Source organism: Hyaena hyaena, unplaced genomic scaffold (assembly GCF_003009895.1).
Source record: "Hyaena hyaena isolate Hyena2069 unplaced genomic scaffold, ASM300989v1 scaffold_126, whole genome shotgun sequence".
Classification (NCBI taxonomy): Eukaryota; Metazoa; Chordata; class Mammalia; order Carnivora; family Hyaenidae; genus Hyaena; species Hyaena hyaena.
In genome coordinates this window covers 2,140,522-2,155,609 of record NW_024080759.1, presented here as the reverse complement: position 1 = coordinate 2,155,609, position 15,088 = coordinate 2,140,522, and the positions used below count along the sequence as shown (strand labels likewise).

Genomic DNA, 15,088 nt, shown 5'->3' with positions numbered 1-15,088 from the left:
GGTGAATTTTTATGTCAGCTGGTTTGAAGTCACACTTTTGAATAATAATTATCTTAACTACAGACATTCATTGATCTCCCTAGAAGTGGGCATGTTACCTCTTTTTTTTTTTTTTTAACTTAAGGTAAGTTGATTTTGTTCCTAGAGCTGAAGAATTAGGTTGCAAGGGGGTCTCTAAAACTTGATTTGCATGCATTCTGGGCAATGCATTTTCTAGCTCTTGGGCCAAGTATCCCATTTTGGTAGTAAACAGCTCATATGTGAGATCTTCCTTACTTATTTTTAGCATTATTTATAAACCTCAACCACAGATTTTAATTTTCCAACTGTCTACTAATTTGCAAACCCCCTCTTTTCTTTCCTTATTGTTTATTTACAGTCACTTTCCCACCCCAGATCATCTCTCTTTGGCTCTTGCCTTCCCAAGAATGTTGAGTTTGAGCACACATTAGGTCTTAGAGCAGGTATTTGAGCTAGTCCAGTTGCTTGTGATGCCTGGAGACTTAGCATTCCTCCTCTTATGACATCTAGGAGTAGAAAAAGCCCTTATTTATTCCTATTTTTTCCCTGAGTGCCCCAACTAAAAGTGAGATGGGTTGGTGAGAACTGTAGTCTAACAGCCTGGTCCTGGGTTTGTAACCCAGTCCTCTAGTGTCTGACCGTGTGCCTGTTCCTCCCAGACAAGTGCTCCACCTGCCATCCTTCTTCCCTGTTGTACTGCATCAGGAAAGGGATCTGACACCCAGTGTTTGCACAAGTCTCCAGATTCATAGAGGGACCAGCGATGGCAGAAATATTCTTCATTTCCCATTCTGGTCTTTTCCAGCTGGTTGACCAAGAACCCAAAGAGACTTTGAGCATTCCTCCTGCTGCATCAGATTTGGGGGTACTCTATTGCATCTCTTTAAATCTGGCTACAGATAAGGCCTCATACATAGATCAAAGGAGGTAGAAAGAAATGGCCAAAAACACTAGAAGCCATTCTTGAGCTGAAAGAAGAAAAAATTTGGCTAGAGCACCTGTGCAACTAAGCTGCCCCTTGAGAATAGATTCACAAAAGAGAGCTTTGGACCTCAGGCCCTATCCAAACGTTCATTTATTCCACATTTGATCGCATTCCTTTTGTTAATAGGGCCAATCCATAAAGGCAAAAAAATTATAGACACTCCTCTAGCTACATTTAGATTGGTACATGCACATTTTGTTTTGTTTTACACAAATGCTTTATGGTGGCCAAAAACGTTCACTCACAGGGAGCAAAATAAGTACATTGCTCCAGTAATGCTGGCAATACAGCATTTTTTATTATTATAGTATAATAATAATTTTTTATTATAGTATAATTAACATACAGTGTTTTGTTTTACATGTACAATATACTGATTCAACAATTCTATATATTACTCTGTGCTCATCATTATAAGTGTTTTCTTAATTCCTTTATTTATTTCACCCATCACCCCATCTAACTCCCCTCCGGCAACTACCAGTTTGTTCTCTGTATTTAAGAGTCTGTTCTTTCTTCGTGCGTTTCTTTTTTCTTTGTTTCCTCATTTGTTTTGTTTCTTAAATTCCACATATGAATGAAATCATATGGTGTTGGTCTTTCTCTAACTTATTCCACTTAGCATTATACCCTCTTAGTCCATCCACGTTGTTGCAGATGGCAACGTGACATTTTATCTGTTGTGAAAAATGCATAGGCAGGAAGGAAAAAAAATTATAAAGACAAAAGAACAAGGAATACTAATGTCTTCAGATCTTTCTTTATTGGTTGATTCTAGTATTCTGAAGGGGAAAAGGCAGAGGTTAAACTACCAAAAACGAGTAGACCAGGAGAAGCACAATAAGAACAAATTAATACCCAGCTCTAAAGCATAAAAAGGAAAGAAACTCAGATGCCTAAAATGAACAGTGAATTCGTGTTCTGTAGTGAGCTATGTGCATTTTTGTTCTGTAATGACAGTGAATACAAAACCGTGGATAAACCCGTTCTCTTTTTTCCCCCTTTCATCAGCCATCAGTAGCCAATCGGGCCATGAGAAGAGTTAGTTCAGTTCCATCTAGAGCACAGTCTCCTTCTTATGTTATCAGCACAGGCGTGTCTCCTTCAAGGGGGTCACTGAGAACTTCTCTGGGTAGTGGATTTGGCTCTCCATCAGTGACCGACTCCCGACCACTGAACCCCAGTGCATATTCCTCAACCACATTACCTGCTCAGCGGGCAGCATCTCCATACTCTGCACAGAGACCCGCGTCCCCAACAGCTGTACGTCGGATTGGGTCAGTCACCTCCCGGCAGAGCTCCAATCCCAACGGACCAACCCCTCAGTACCAAACTACCACCAGAGTAGGGTCCCCACTGACCCTGATGGATGCACAGACTCGAGTAGCTTCCCCATCCCAAGGCCAGGTGGGGTCGTCGTCCCCCAAACGCTCAGGGATGACTGCCGTACCACAACATCTGGGACCTTCACTGCAAAGGACTGTTCATGACATGGAACAGTTTGGACAGCAGCAGTATGAAGTCTATGAGAGGATGGTTCCACCTCGGCCAGACAGCCTGACAGGTGAGTGCAAGGTGACAGCACTACATAAAGCCCGGTGAGGAAGTCTTCTGTGCAGTCGTCATCGAAACAGAGCATGATAAAGTGGAAAATGCTCAGGGTTTTATTTCAAAATTTACACTGCTGACTTCAAGTGACTTGTCTTTCAGGCTCTATAATTCTTAATGCATGAAACTATATACATTCATATCAACCAGAAACCTTTTGCAATGAATACATTCTTCCCCTTCCCAATATTAGGATATAAAAAATACCTTTTTGCATTTTAGAAACATTGATTGGAATTCTAAACTGTTTGTTGGGTTTTGTTTTTGTTTTTTTAATGAAAAATTTTTCACCAGCTAGGCCTACCTATATCCAAACCTCTAAGTTATGTTAAAGGATGGTATCAGGATATCACATGAAATATTTAGCTTTTTAAAAAGAAATGCTTTAATGATACAGAATATGGATTTTTTTCCCTACTGCCTTGATTTTAGCATCCCAGTGGGAAATGCACCAAGCTCCTTTGATTACCTTCAAATGCCACTTGGATTAAATCAGAAAGACACCAGCAAGGTGCCTGGTATTATAGCCATTTCCTCCACGGTATTTTCATGGAGGATTTCCCACATAATGTATAGGGATTGTTCTTTTTATCAAAATACAATTTATCTTTAGTTAGTGTTTTAAAATACATTTTTAACCTAAGATATGCACAGTGGTAAAAAAAAAAAAAAAGAATGTGTGTTTACATATATATGCATTACGAATGTGCACACTGTTCTTTTATACTATTGGGATTCTATTGTATATATATTATATATCTCATACTATGTAAATATGTATATCTTCATTTTGTTAATATGTCTGAGAGTGCCATTCTGTCAATAGATGCCTAGGACCCCATTTTTATAGTTGCATTATAATATATTTTATCTCTTATTAATGGACATTTAGATTTTTTCATATTTAGGCATTAGAGACAACAATGCAACATATATGTAGTTAGTTCTGTATTGGTCTTGCATATTTGCGCATAGATACTAAGATAACTGTGGGATGCATTTCTTGAAGTAGAATTGCTGGATCAAATTACATACTTATTTGTTCTTAAAGAAATATTATCCTACCTCATGCCTTCCAGGGAAGTGGCACAGATTTTTATTTCCACCAATAGGTCTGATCATAATCTGTTCTCCTAAACCTTCACTAGCACTGCATATTGTCACAGTGATTCATCTTTACCAGTGTGGTAGATTAAAAGCTGTACCTCATTGTTTTAAGTGCCCTTTATTGAGTTATGACTGAGATTGAAGATTTTACATGTTTATCAGCCATTGTATTTCTTTTCTCCAAAACACAAGTTTAGGTTTTTGGTCTATTTGTATAACTTGTAAAAGCTTTTTATTCTTGAGTAATTTAACTTCTTGTAATATACTTCTCAGGTATTTTTTTCTATTTTGTAACTTCTCTTTGGACTTTGTTTTTGGTATTTCTTATTTACAGAAATTTTTAATATTGTATATAGTAAAATTAATATCCTTCTGGCTTCTGGGAAAGGTATTTTCTAATTGAATAATTTTGCATGAAGAATTAATATTGAACTAGATTTTGAGCTCAAAAGAAATTCCTAGTGGAGAAACCACCTCTTTTTCATTCAGTCATCAGAGAAGTGTACTTGGCTTAGATATTTTCTGGCATGCCTCTGAAAGTATGCAGCAAAGTGAGGTAGGAATCATTTATGAAATACTGTCTCCCAAGGAAACCTTAAAAGATAAATAGTTCTGAGGATTTCTGTATCCCCCCCCCCCCCCAGTCCAGTGTATGCATAGAATTAACTATACAGAAATCTCTGCAGTAGAGTGAAGTGGAAACCCAGGAAGGAAGTGAGCATATCAGTTACTGTCTCTATGTTTAACCCTGAGAGGGATGATCGCCTTTGGTCTAAAAAGCCTGCCTTCTGCCATCGCAGGTGAAAGTAGACTTTATGTTTAGAGTTGGCCTATCATAGATTTTTTTCCCCTAGTCTACTACAGCCTTCAAAAGAAGCAAAGGGTTTCCTTATAAAGGTTCTAGGGAAGCTCTGCTTCCCATCATCTTACTGCCCATTTATTCTGAATGTGGATCCTAATTTGCGAATTCCTTTCTTTCATTCTTACTTCCAAAAGCCATGTGCTTACCATATTTACTATGGTTCTTGATCTCAAAGGATTAATAACCTGTTAATTGATAAGCCTGAAGCAATATTTTTTAATAGATTCAGACGCTTGGATATTTGGTGATCATAATTTACGTGATGATACAATATGTGTATTGATTACTTCCTACAACAGAAAAATACTTCTGCCCTAACATATTCATTTCAGTAGAATCATAGCATGTCAAGAAAAATTTTGAGAATACAAAGAATACTGTTTGGAAGATAAATTTATGTTTATTTCCAGTGTCTTAAATACAAAGATTTTAAATCACAGGGAATATGAACATGTCATTGTAATAGGTAAACTAATATGTATTTGTGGAATTGCAAATAGAAACTATTGGTTAGGTAAATAATATTGTAGAAGAACAGCAGTTTCCATTATTTGGAGGCAGAGATAAGTTATGAAAAATTTTTATAAATGCTTCTGGAAAAGTAATATATAATAACAATTATAGACCATAATTACTTACCTGCCAGTTTAAAAGATACTAAGTTATAGTGAACCTTCTACACTTAATCATTTTAATTAATCTATAGAGGCTATGTAATTTTGTAATGTTTTTAAATGTAAATCTGTAAGATTGTTTTGTTTGTAGGTGAACAAAAGTAACTATCACTATTATGTTACTCACAAAGATTTCTAATATCAAAAAGTGCTTCATTTCAGTCTGTCACATACAGTAATTTCATCTCACTAATAATCTTATTCCAAATGAATATTTGCTGGATCCTTTTCATAGTTCTCAACAAGCTCATTTGGTTACCTTTCCCATGAAATTATAGTAAATACTTCCAAATATTTATAAATCATATCATATTGCATGGTTTCCAGTCCAGCCATATTCTTGCACAGTGAGAATAGAACATTCTGACAGTATGCAGAGTGCTTTGTTTGGGGGGATGGCTGTTCAGCCAACTTCATGAGCATCTGGTGTTCAGCTTGCCTGTGTCCAGCTGCTGAGTGATCTACAGAGTATCGCAGCAAATCACTGATTTGTGCCTTTACTGAATGTTAAGAGAGCACCTCATATTGAAAAGATTACCAAGGACCGGGTACATTTACCTGCCACTTTATATCACCATTAACAAATACAGTGCCTGCACTTTTATTCAGAATACTCCTGGATCCCATAAAGAAATGGAGTTTACCATCTGCTAAGAAGAAGAGAAATCTGCCAGTGAATAAAAAGCTGAAATCTCCAAATGAGAGCCTTATCATAACATAATATCGTCTTTAGAGTTACATTGGCTTCCATGGACCCCTGGTGGGCTAAATTCATGGAGGGCTCTGTCAAGTTCAAGATTTCTCAGACCACATCTCATTGAACCGTGAAGGTTCACTGTGTCCAGTGTTGGGTTCCTCTCAGCCCTACCAGGAAGTAGTTCTCTGATGGAGACAAATCACATTTCCTTTTGGGCTCTCCCTTTCCTTGGTTTTGAAAGGAGGTTAGGCTGGATCATCTCCCAATTACATGATTGTTTAGGCCTATGGTCTTTTTAGCCATTTTAGCAAATGAATAGCCAGTAGCTAAAGCCCACATTGGTTCTTTTAGTTTCTTACCATGTCACATTGCTGTCCACGATAGGTAATAATCATTCATTTCAGAAGCTCTGCGTATTAAACTTCTTGCTACTCCTCACTAAGCGACATTATCACTCAACGCTCAGGCCCATTTGCTTTTTGTTGTGATATGATTAACCGAGCTAATGGGATGTGAATGAACCTATCTTTTTGTAATTAGATACTGTGTTAATTATTTGCAATCTTTTTAAAAGCAAGTAAGTGCTGACTTTAGATATGTTTGTGCTTTCTCATGTTCATATTTGGAATGTAACCTTAGTTACTATTCTTACCAAGTGATAGATTTTACTTACTAATGATGACAAATCACAAACTTCTAAGCATCCTAATATAGAATGTACCAATTAACTTTCTTTAAGAAAATAAAATGTTTGAGTTTGAACTGTACTTTTTTTAAGTCACAAATCCCATGTGTAAACCTTAGTTATTAGCAATTTGAATGAATGAGTATTTCAAGTGATTTAGTGTTAATGTACTAACTTTGTACTTTTCCTTTGCACTAGAAAGAAGGTAAACAAGAATCTGGTATGTGGGTTCCTGCAAAAACAACCATTTTTAAGGAAAATTACAGTGATAACAAATAGTAAAATAATACCTCATAATACTAAGTAAATGTTATTACTTCATTGACAATAGTCCAAATTTTGTAACATAAAATTTCATGTTTTACTGTAAAACATGTAAAAATTTACTCTCAATTCATATGGGTGAATTGAGAGACACGTGAAAAGTATTCTTGAACCTCAGTCTTTACTAAGCACTATTACATAGGCACTGTCTTAGATGTTGAGATTTAAAGAGGTGTGGGACATGGTGGGCCCTGCCCCCAAAGAACTGGTCATTCAGTTCTGCAGAGCAGGAGACGAGAATGGCATGAGCCATTGTTTTTATGTTTTAACTGTGAAAATCATGTAACAGCAGAAGAGGGCATTCTCTCTGATCACCATGATAAAATAGCTTGGAGTTGGGGGAATGAATTTCAGAGTATCAGACCACTTAATAATTTTTTCTTACAAAAATGACCTTTATTTTGCCACGAAGAGAAAGTTTATCTCTAAAGATGTATATAGCATCCGTTTCATATCTGGCATCCTTCTTTTGTAAAGCTCACTAGGTTCAGTGTTTAGTCTTAACATTGGGTCCTATTGATTACATCCTATGAATTAAGGCTTTTAACCTCTCCACAGTTTTCTCAGTTTCTTAATGATGTAATTTTCCTGCCTCTAGGCTTACGGAGTTCCTATGCTAGTCAGCACAGCCAGCTTGGGCAAGACCTTCGTTCAGCTGTGTCTCCTGACTTGCACATCACTCCTATATATGAGGGGAGGACCTACTACAGCCCCGTGTACCGCAGCCCAAACCACGGGACCGTGGAGCTCCAAGGATCACAGACAGCATTGTATCGCACAGGCTCAGGTGGGCCTTGGTGCTGTTTAGCTGCTCTTCCCAAATGTGAAGGCCCAAGAGCAGCAGGATTTTGTTGAGACTGGTACCCTGTTAGAACGAAATCATGTCCATTCAGCTGTCAGATCAGCAGCTGTCACAGCAGATCAATTATAAGTGATATATTTTTACCTTTGTTTAATCAATGAATTCAGTGATTATTTTGTTAATTCACAAATAAGTCTGCAAAGCTATACATCTGATTCTCCTTGGGTTAGATACATATTAGATATAGAAAGGAAAACCTGAGTTGGGATATTTCTTTGTGGTTTTTGTTGCCTGGAACATGTAGTTAGAGAAGATCCCTTTATGAGTTATTTGGCTATCTTTCTTTCAGTGTGTATGTAGCCCAGGTATATTTGGTATTACTCTTCTTCAGATACTAGATTTCCTCTGATTGTCTATGTGTAGAATGTGAAATATTCCTCATGATGGACATGGTCTGAGGCAGAATACAATCACTGCATTAATAAAAACAGGGACAAGTGCATCACACCCTTGCACCCCCCACTCTCACATTTATGCCATCCCATAGTGGCTGATAGAGCAGAAACTGGCCCATGGCCATGTGAGCTGCTAGATTGTGCTGCTGGTCTGGGTCATGGAATCCCAAAAGGCCTCTTCTTCTTCTTCTCCTTCTTCTTCTTCTTCTCCTCCTTCTTCTTCTTCTTCTTCTTTCTTTCTTGTTTTTTTTTTAAAATAGTACAGATCTATGAACTTGCCCACGTGGTAACCCCACAAAGGCACAGCTCTAGGATGCATGCCTCCCAGAATACCAAGATGGAGAAGATTATATTTGAATTGGTTCTTTGCCAAAAACTGACAGTTTGGTCTGCTGCAGGGTATTTCTTCTAATAGAATGTACCAATTTTTAATAGATGTTAGTAAAGAAATATTTCATTTGTTACATTCTCTAAGGGATTTTTTTAAAGATTCAATTGGCTATGTTAAATGATTTGTGATTCAGCCTCCTATCTAGAAATAGAAGGGAACTCCCAAGGAATTTCTTTCATAGGATTAAGAAACAAATGTTATTAAAATCTTTTAATTGGGGGAAGAACATGTCTGCAATTATTGGGGAAATAGCTTCTGGAGTAATTAAGAAAGAAATGTTATATATTGTGTACAGTACTTCTATATATAGCATCATCTAAAAATTTAAGGGACTACCCAGAGAAGAATTTAATATATCAACCTTCTTATGAAATAAATTTTCCAATACTATCAAAATCCAAAGTTCTATAATTAAAATGTGGATAAAAATAAGTAACCTCTGTACACTAAGTGCACAAAGTTTGACGATTTCAATTATCTACAGGTTTGAATAATTATCTTGCTTTTTATTGCTAAAATGAAATTATGGTACAATTGTAATAGTTTCATTCTTTTCCTATATTTCTCTTGCATTTTTTTTTAAGTTTAGTATTTTGAGAAAGAGGGAGAGAGAGAATCCCAACTAGGCTTCATGCTGTCAACACAGAGCCCCATGGGGCTCCATCCCACGAGCCATGCAGTCATGACTTGAGCTGAAATTAAGTCAGATACTCAACCAACTGAGCCACTCAGGTGCCCCTCGCTTGCATTTTTGTTACTAAATCTTTATAAACATAGTAAGGTCAGTCATGTAAGCAGATTTATAGTTTTATGTTTGCTCTTTTCTGCTAATCAAATTGACTTATTATTTGTGTATATTAAAACCCTAAGTGCCTTTTTTAGCACTAAAAAGCTAGATTAGTAAAACCTAAAATCTACACTGAAAATATTGGTAAAATCTATAAAGCAATTTACATAATTGTTAAAAACTATAATCTTTCCTGAAATTAAAATAGCTTCACTTGGAAAAGTATCACCTTGTGGAGAGTATACTAATCTTTTGAAAAATGTTGACTTTCCAGTAGGTGTTGGAAATCTGCAAAGGACATCCAGCCAACGAAGCACCCTTACATACCAAAGAAATAATTATGCTCTGAACACAACAGCTACCTACGCAGAGCCCTACAGGCCAATACAGTACCGAGTGCAAGAGTGCAATTATAACAGGCTTCAGCACGCGGCGCCAGCCGATGACGGCACCACAAGGTCCCCATCAATAGACAGCATTCAGAAAGACCCCAGGCAAGTGCTGTTTGTGAATGTGCAACAGGCTGCAGGATCACAGGCATCAGTGGTTCCTTCAGTCTGACTTTTTTCCAAGTTGCCAAGTCTATGATAATATTAGTTAACTCCTAATCTCTAGTATTTCCAGTTGTATTTTAAGCACTGTAGGTCACTGACGTTAATTCAGTTTAAAGATCGATTCCTTCTTTTGATGCTTTAGAAGTTAGAGAATGCATACAGTATCTGCAGCACTCATCACTGAAGTGCTTCACCAGAAACACTCCCTGGATTAGCTTCTGAGTCTGGATTATATGTATGCATGATTTTAAAGGGTCATTTTACCCCATTTCCTTCATCCTGACTGGCTTTTTAGATGAGGGCATCAGAAAAAAAAATGGATGGGGTTTTAAACTAGAAAAGATCAGTGTTGTGTACATTTTGAATCCTACTGGTCAATGCTATGTTGTGCTTTTATTAACTAAATCCTTTGAAAAGTTTTCTGCCATTTAGAAGAAAGTAGTTTACAAGAAATTCTCATATCTCATAAGCAAAGAAAATTTGGCCAGTAATGCATGTTTCCTCCTTTTCATTTTATTTGGCCATGGAGAAAGAATCTTTTATTAAGATAAGTATGAGTCATTTAGTACTTGATTGATTTTGAAAAGTAGCTTCATCTTTAATGAAGGCCACTTAAAATATTTAGGAAATAGTTCATAGCAGCACTCTCAACAATAGCTAAAACATGGAAAGAGTCTAAGTGTCCATCAACAGACGAATGGATCAAGAAGATGTGGCTTATCTATACAATGGAATACTACATGGCAATGAGAAACAATGAAATCTGGCCATGTGTAGCAACATGGATGGACCTTGAGGGTGTTATGCTGAGCGAAATAAGTCAGGCAGAGAAGGACAAATATCATATGTTTGCACATATAGGAGGATTAGGAGGAACTTAACTGAGGAGCAAGGGGGAGAAGAAGGGGGGAGATTGTGGGAGAAAGGGAGAGAGGCAAACCATGAGAGACTCTTGAATGCTGACAAAAACTGAGGACTGATGGATGTGGAGGGGAGGGCGGGTGGGCATGGAGGAGGGCACTTGTGGGGATGAGCACTGGGTGTTATATGGAAACCAATTTGACAATAAACTATTTGCTAAAAAAATATTTAGGAAATAAAAAAGATATTTAGAAACTGAAAGAGAATTTTAATTTCTAAAAGAATGGAATTACCACTAAATTTTAAGCAGCTTGAGTGTATATTAAGGTATATATTAGCAAGATTTCATTCACTCTTTGCCAACAAATTGTTGTTTTATTAGCAAATCGTTATAATTATCGATTCATTTTTAGCAACCTACCAACTTATTCTAATGAATGTGAATTAAAAACATGAGTGAGATTTTGGCCATTTAAACAAAATAACTAAAGGTACTCTTGAGTTGAATGGGAAGCCCACTGCTTCACTAAAACCATTCCACAAAATGACTCTTGCTTAAAATTCTTAATAGTTCACAGACACATTTGGTTCTACTAGTCCATGTTCTTGACATTTTAAGGGTTTTTAAATAATTTGTCTTACAGTACCTTCAATATAATTAATTCAAAAATTCTTTCACATGATTCCATTTTTTTAAATTCTCAAAATGCCAAAATACTAAGACACCCTAATAGGTGTGGAAATTCCCAAAAGGGTTTTGAATTGTATGCAATTTAGATCTTACCTCGGCTGAACCTGCAGAGAAAAAGAACAGCTATCCAGAAAGACAGTGAAGTCTGATTAGAGCTTTGAGCTTAATAAATGTCCCTGAAGATTTCAGTTTTGACCTCTGGTATGAGTAGATTCATGATAAATAAGGATTTCATGTGTGATAATACACTTCAACTATTCATAGTATGATAATTTTGCAGTCTAATGCATAAAACTGTTATGGCTAGCTTTGATTATGTGAAACTCCACTGATAATGTATTTTGTAAGTTGAATAAATGATTATTTTATAATAATAAGTGCATTTATTCTAGATCCAGGTGAATTTGAAATTTAAATATTCAAACCAAAATAAAAAGCTCATGACAGGTTTTAAATTTTAGTTCTGAAAATCGCAAACGAAGTGATATTTTTATTCACTTCTAAACCCATGTTCTTTACCATTAATGCTGCATTATAATTAGCCTGAAAATTTTCTTTTAAGACTGAAGAAGTTATTAATGTTTTCCGTATAAAGGGAAATCTGTGTTTTCTTTTAATAGTTGTTGAGCGTAGAAGCAAAATTTATTAGTAATATAAGTGATACATCTAGAAGCAGTAACAAAAGTACTTCCAATGGAAAGTGATAGTGACGTAAATAGCATTCATGGTGTTCCTTTTAAGCAGTGCTTAATCTGTACTGTCCAGCAGAATAATACCATGTATAATTCTTTTGACCTTTATGTTGTCAAATATTTTACTTCTACTATAATAAAACCCATAACTATTTTTACTGTAAATAGTCAATTTTATTTTTTAAAGAAATTAAGAGAACAAATGACTTTATATTTACTGTATGTTTACCACATATAGTTCGCTTCCTATATGTTCTTCCTACAAATTCCAGTTTCCATCTCGACCCCTTTCCCTTCAGTCTAAGCACTTCCTTTAGCCTTTCTTCTGTTGCATGTCTGACAGCAACACATTCTGTCAGCTTTAATTTATCTAAAAATGATTTTATTTCATTCATTTTTAAAGGATATTTTTGTTAGATATAATATTCCAGATTGACAAGTGTGAGTTTTTTCCTTTCAGTACTTTAAAAGATGTCATTCATTGTCTTCAGCCACCATTATTTCTGATGAGAAATCAGATGTCATTTATGTCATTCTTCTCCCTATGTAATGATAGTATCTTCTCTCTGACTGCCTCTCAGGTTTTTCTCTTTATCTTTGACTTTCAGCAGTTTTACCCTGACAGGAATACCTATGGGGTTTTTTTGTTATTGTTGTTTTTACATTTAACTTGCTTGGGATTCACTGAGATTCTTTGATTTCGATTGGTGATTTTTATCAAAACTGGGACATTTTTAACCATTATTGCTGTAAGTATTTTTTTTCCTCTCTTCCCCAAACTCCTTCTCCTCTTCTGGAGTAACTTGACATTATTGTATGGGTTTCTAAAGCTCTGCTTATATTTTAAAATAATTTTTCTCTCTATTCTTCACATTGGATATTTTTTGTTGATCTATCTTCACATTTACTGTCTTTTCTTCTATAGTCTCCAATCTGTTGGTAAACCCATACAGTGAATTGTTTATTTCAGATACTTGAATTTGGTGTGTGTGTGTTTTTTTCATAGTTTCCGTGTCTCTGAAGACATTCTTCATCTGTTCAGTCTTTGTTTTCCTTTCCATCTTTGAGCACATCCATAATGACTTTTTAGAGTCCTCCTCTGACAATTCCAACATCTGGGTTTACTTTGGGTCTGTTTCTAGTATTGGGGTTGGTTTGGTTTGGTTTGTTTACACTTTTGTAGGTCACATTTCTCTGTTTCTTCTTATACCTAGCAGTTTTAAATCACATGCTAACTTTGTAGATCATACATTGTAGGGACTCTGGATTATTTTGTATCCTGTTAGGATTCTGAGTTTTCATTGTGGCAGATAACCAAATTGCTGACCGATACTTTTGATTCTGTCAAGATTGGTTCTGTTCTTCTGGGATGGATCTGTTTCAGGTTTGTTTTACTCCTAGCATATGCTTCCACTCTTTGGTATAGTTCTCTATGGAGATTAAATGCTGAGGTACTCAGGAAGGTATGTGATCTGACTAGGCTGGAAGTCCAGAATCACCTGGCCTATGTTCAGCTCTGTCCTGCAATAGCTACTGCATCTGACCTGCACGTGTGTCATGGACAAATACAGCCCAGCATTCAGTTAAGGACTTGTGAGGAATCCTCCTACAGACTTGTAGAATCTCTTCTCCATAGTTCCCAGTTCCCTGCCCCACAAATTCCAACCATTTTGGCATCCCCAAATTCCCATCTCTCCCTCACCTCACGAAGTCCATTATTGCTCTGCTTCACGAGTCCGGCTTCCTCTGTCATGATTCAAAAAATGCCCCCAGGCAGAAAGCCAGGGAATATGGGGCTTCTATGAGGGTTCCTGTTTCTCAGGGATTATCTTGTGTTAAGTGCTGTTCAGGACCTAAAAACATTTCCTCCATATATACATTTTATAGTTGTATTTTGTGAAAGGACTAAGTCCAGTATCAGTTATTCTATCATGGCTGAAAACAGAGGTCTGGGCTTAGATTATAATGAAGCAAATCCTGACAGACATTGATGCTCTCCAACCAGCCCATGAATTGATAGCAGTGTTTCCAGGGTAAATTTCTGCTGAAAATCAGGGTTGGAATTGATGCCATCCAAGCCTGATTGCCCATCTCCAGCTAGAGTCTGACCCTTATGGTACCCAGTGATGCCAGAAAATCTTGACCATATCTGTGCCACTTAAAGAGGACAAAAATGTGTATTTGTTATGATTTTGAGTCATCAAGGAAAAATTAAATCACACACCTTGCAGTCTGTTAATTAATTATAGCATAGATTTACATAATAGGCTAGACAGATTTTGACCAGAAATAGTTAACATAGTTCCAGTGCATAAAAGGAAATTTATTATACAGAATAACCCTATTTAGTTCCTTTCTCAAGGCTGATGAATATTAACAAAACATCTATATCATAATTCAAAGTATGTAAAATATTTTCATATACATCATCACAATTTAATCATTACAGCCAACCTAAGAAGAAGGTACAACTGGGGCGCCTGGCTGGCTCAGTCGGTTAAGCGTCCGACTTCGGCTCAGGTCATGATCTCACAGTTCGTGGGTTCGAGTCCCACATCGGGCTCTGTGCTGACAGCTAGCTCAGAGCGTGGAGCCTGTTTTGGATTCTGTGTCTCCCTCTCTCTCTGACCCTCCCCTGTTCACGCTGTCTCTCTCTCTCAGAAATAAATTTTTTAAAAAACATTAAAAAAAAAAGGTACAACTGATAGTTGTTTTGTTCCTATTATACAGATGGGGAAAGTAATGTTCCAAATAACTAAATGCTTTTCAAAGTCACATAGTAAATGAAAGACCTAGGACCTCAATATAGGCAGTCTAACCCCAGATTGTGTGGTTTTTCTCCTGCCTCTTTTGGCATTGGTGGTATTCTTAATGTCTATTAAGAAGTCATTG

At 36.6% G+C, this 15,088-nt stretch overlaps 1 protein-coding gene across 8 annotated transcripts in view; it reads left to right on the top strand.

Annotated features, from left to right (window-relative positions):
- Positions 1-15,088, top strand: part of PKP4 (plakophilin 4) — a 245,292-nt gene that overhangs the window by 185,149 nt on the left and 45,055 nt on the right. For 5 of the 8 annotated variants that reach the window (XM_039237526.1, XM_039237529.1, XM_039237524.1 and 2 more), the window contains 3 exons: positions 2,018-2,570; positions 7,562-7,750; positions 9,673-9,892. In XM_039237526.1, the coding sequence (XP_039093457.1) occupies positions 2,018-2,570; positions 7,562-7,750; positions 9,673-9,892 (962 nt within the window). The remainder of the gene's footprint in view (positions 1-2,017; positions 2,571-7,561; positions 7,751-9,672; positions 9,893-15,088) is intronic. The other 3 variants (XM_039237527.1, XM_039237532.1, XM_039237525.1) reach the window with 1 other exon arrangement.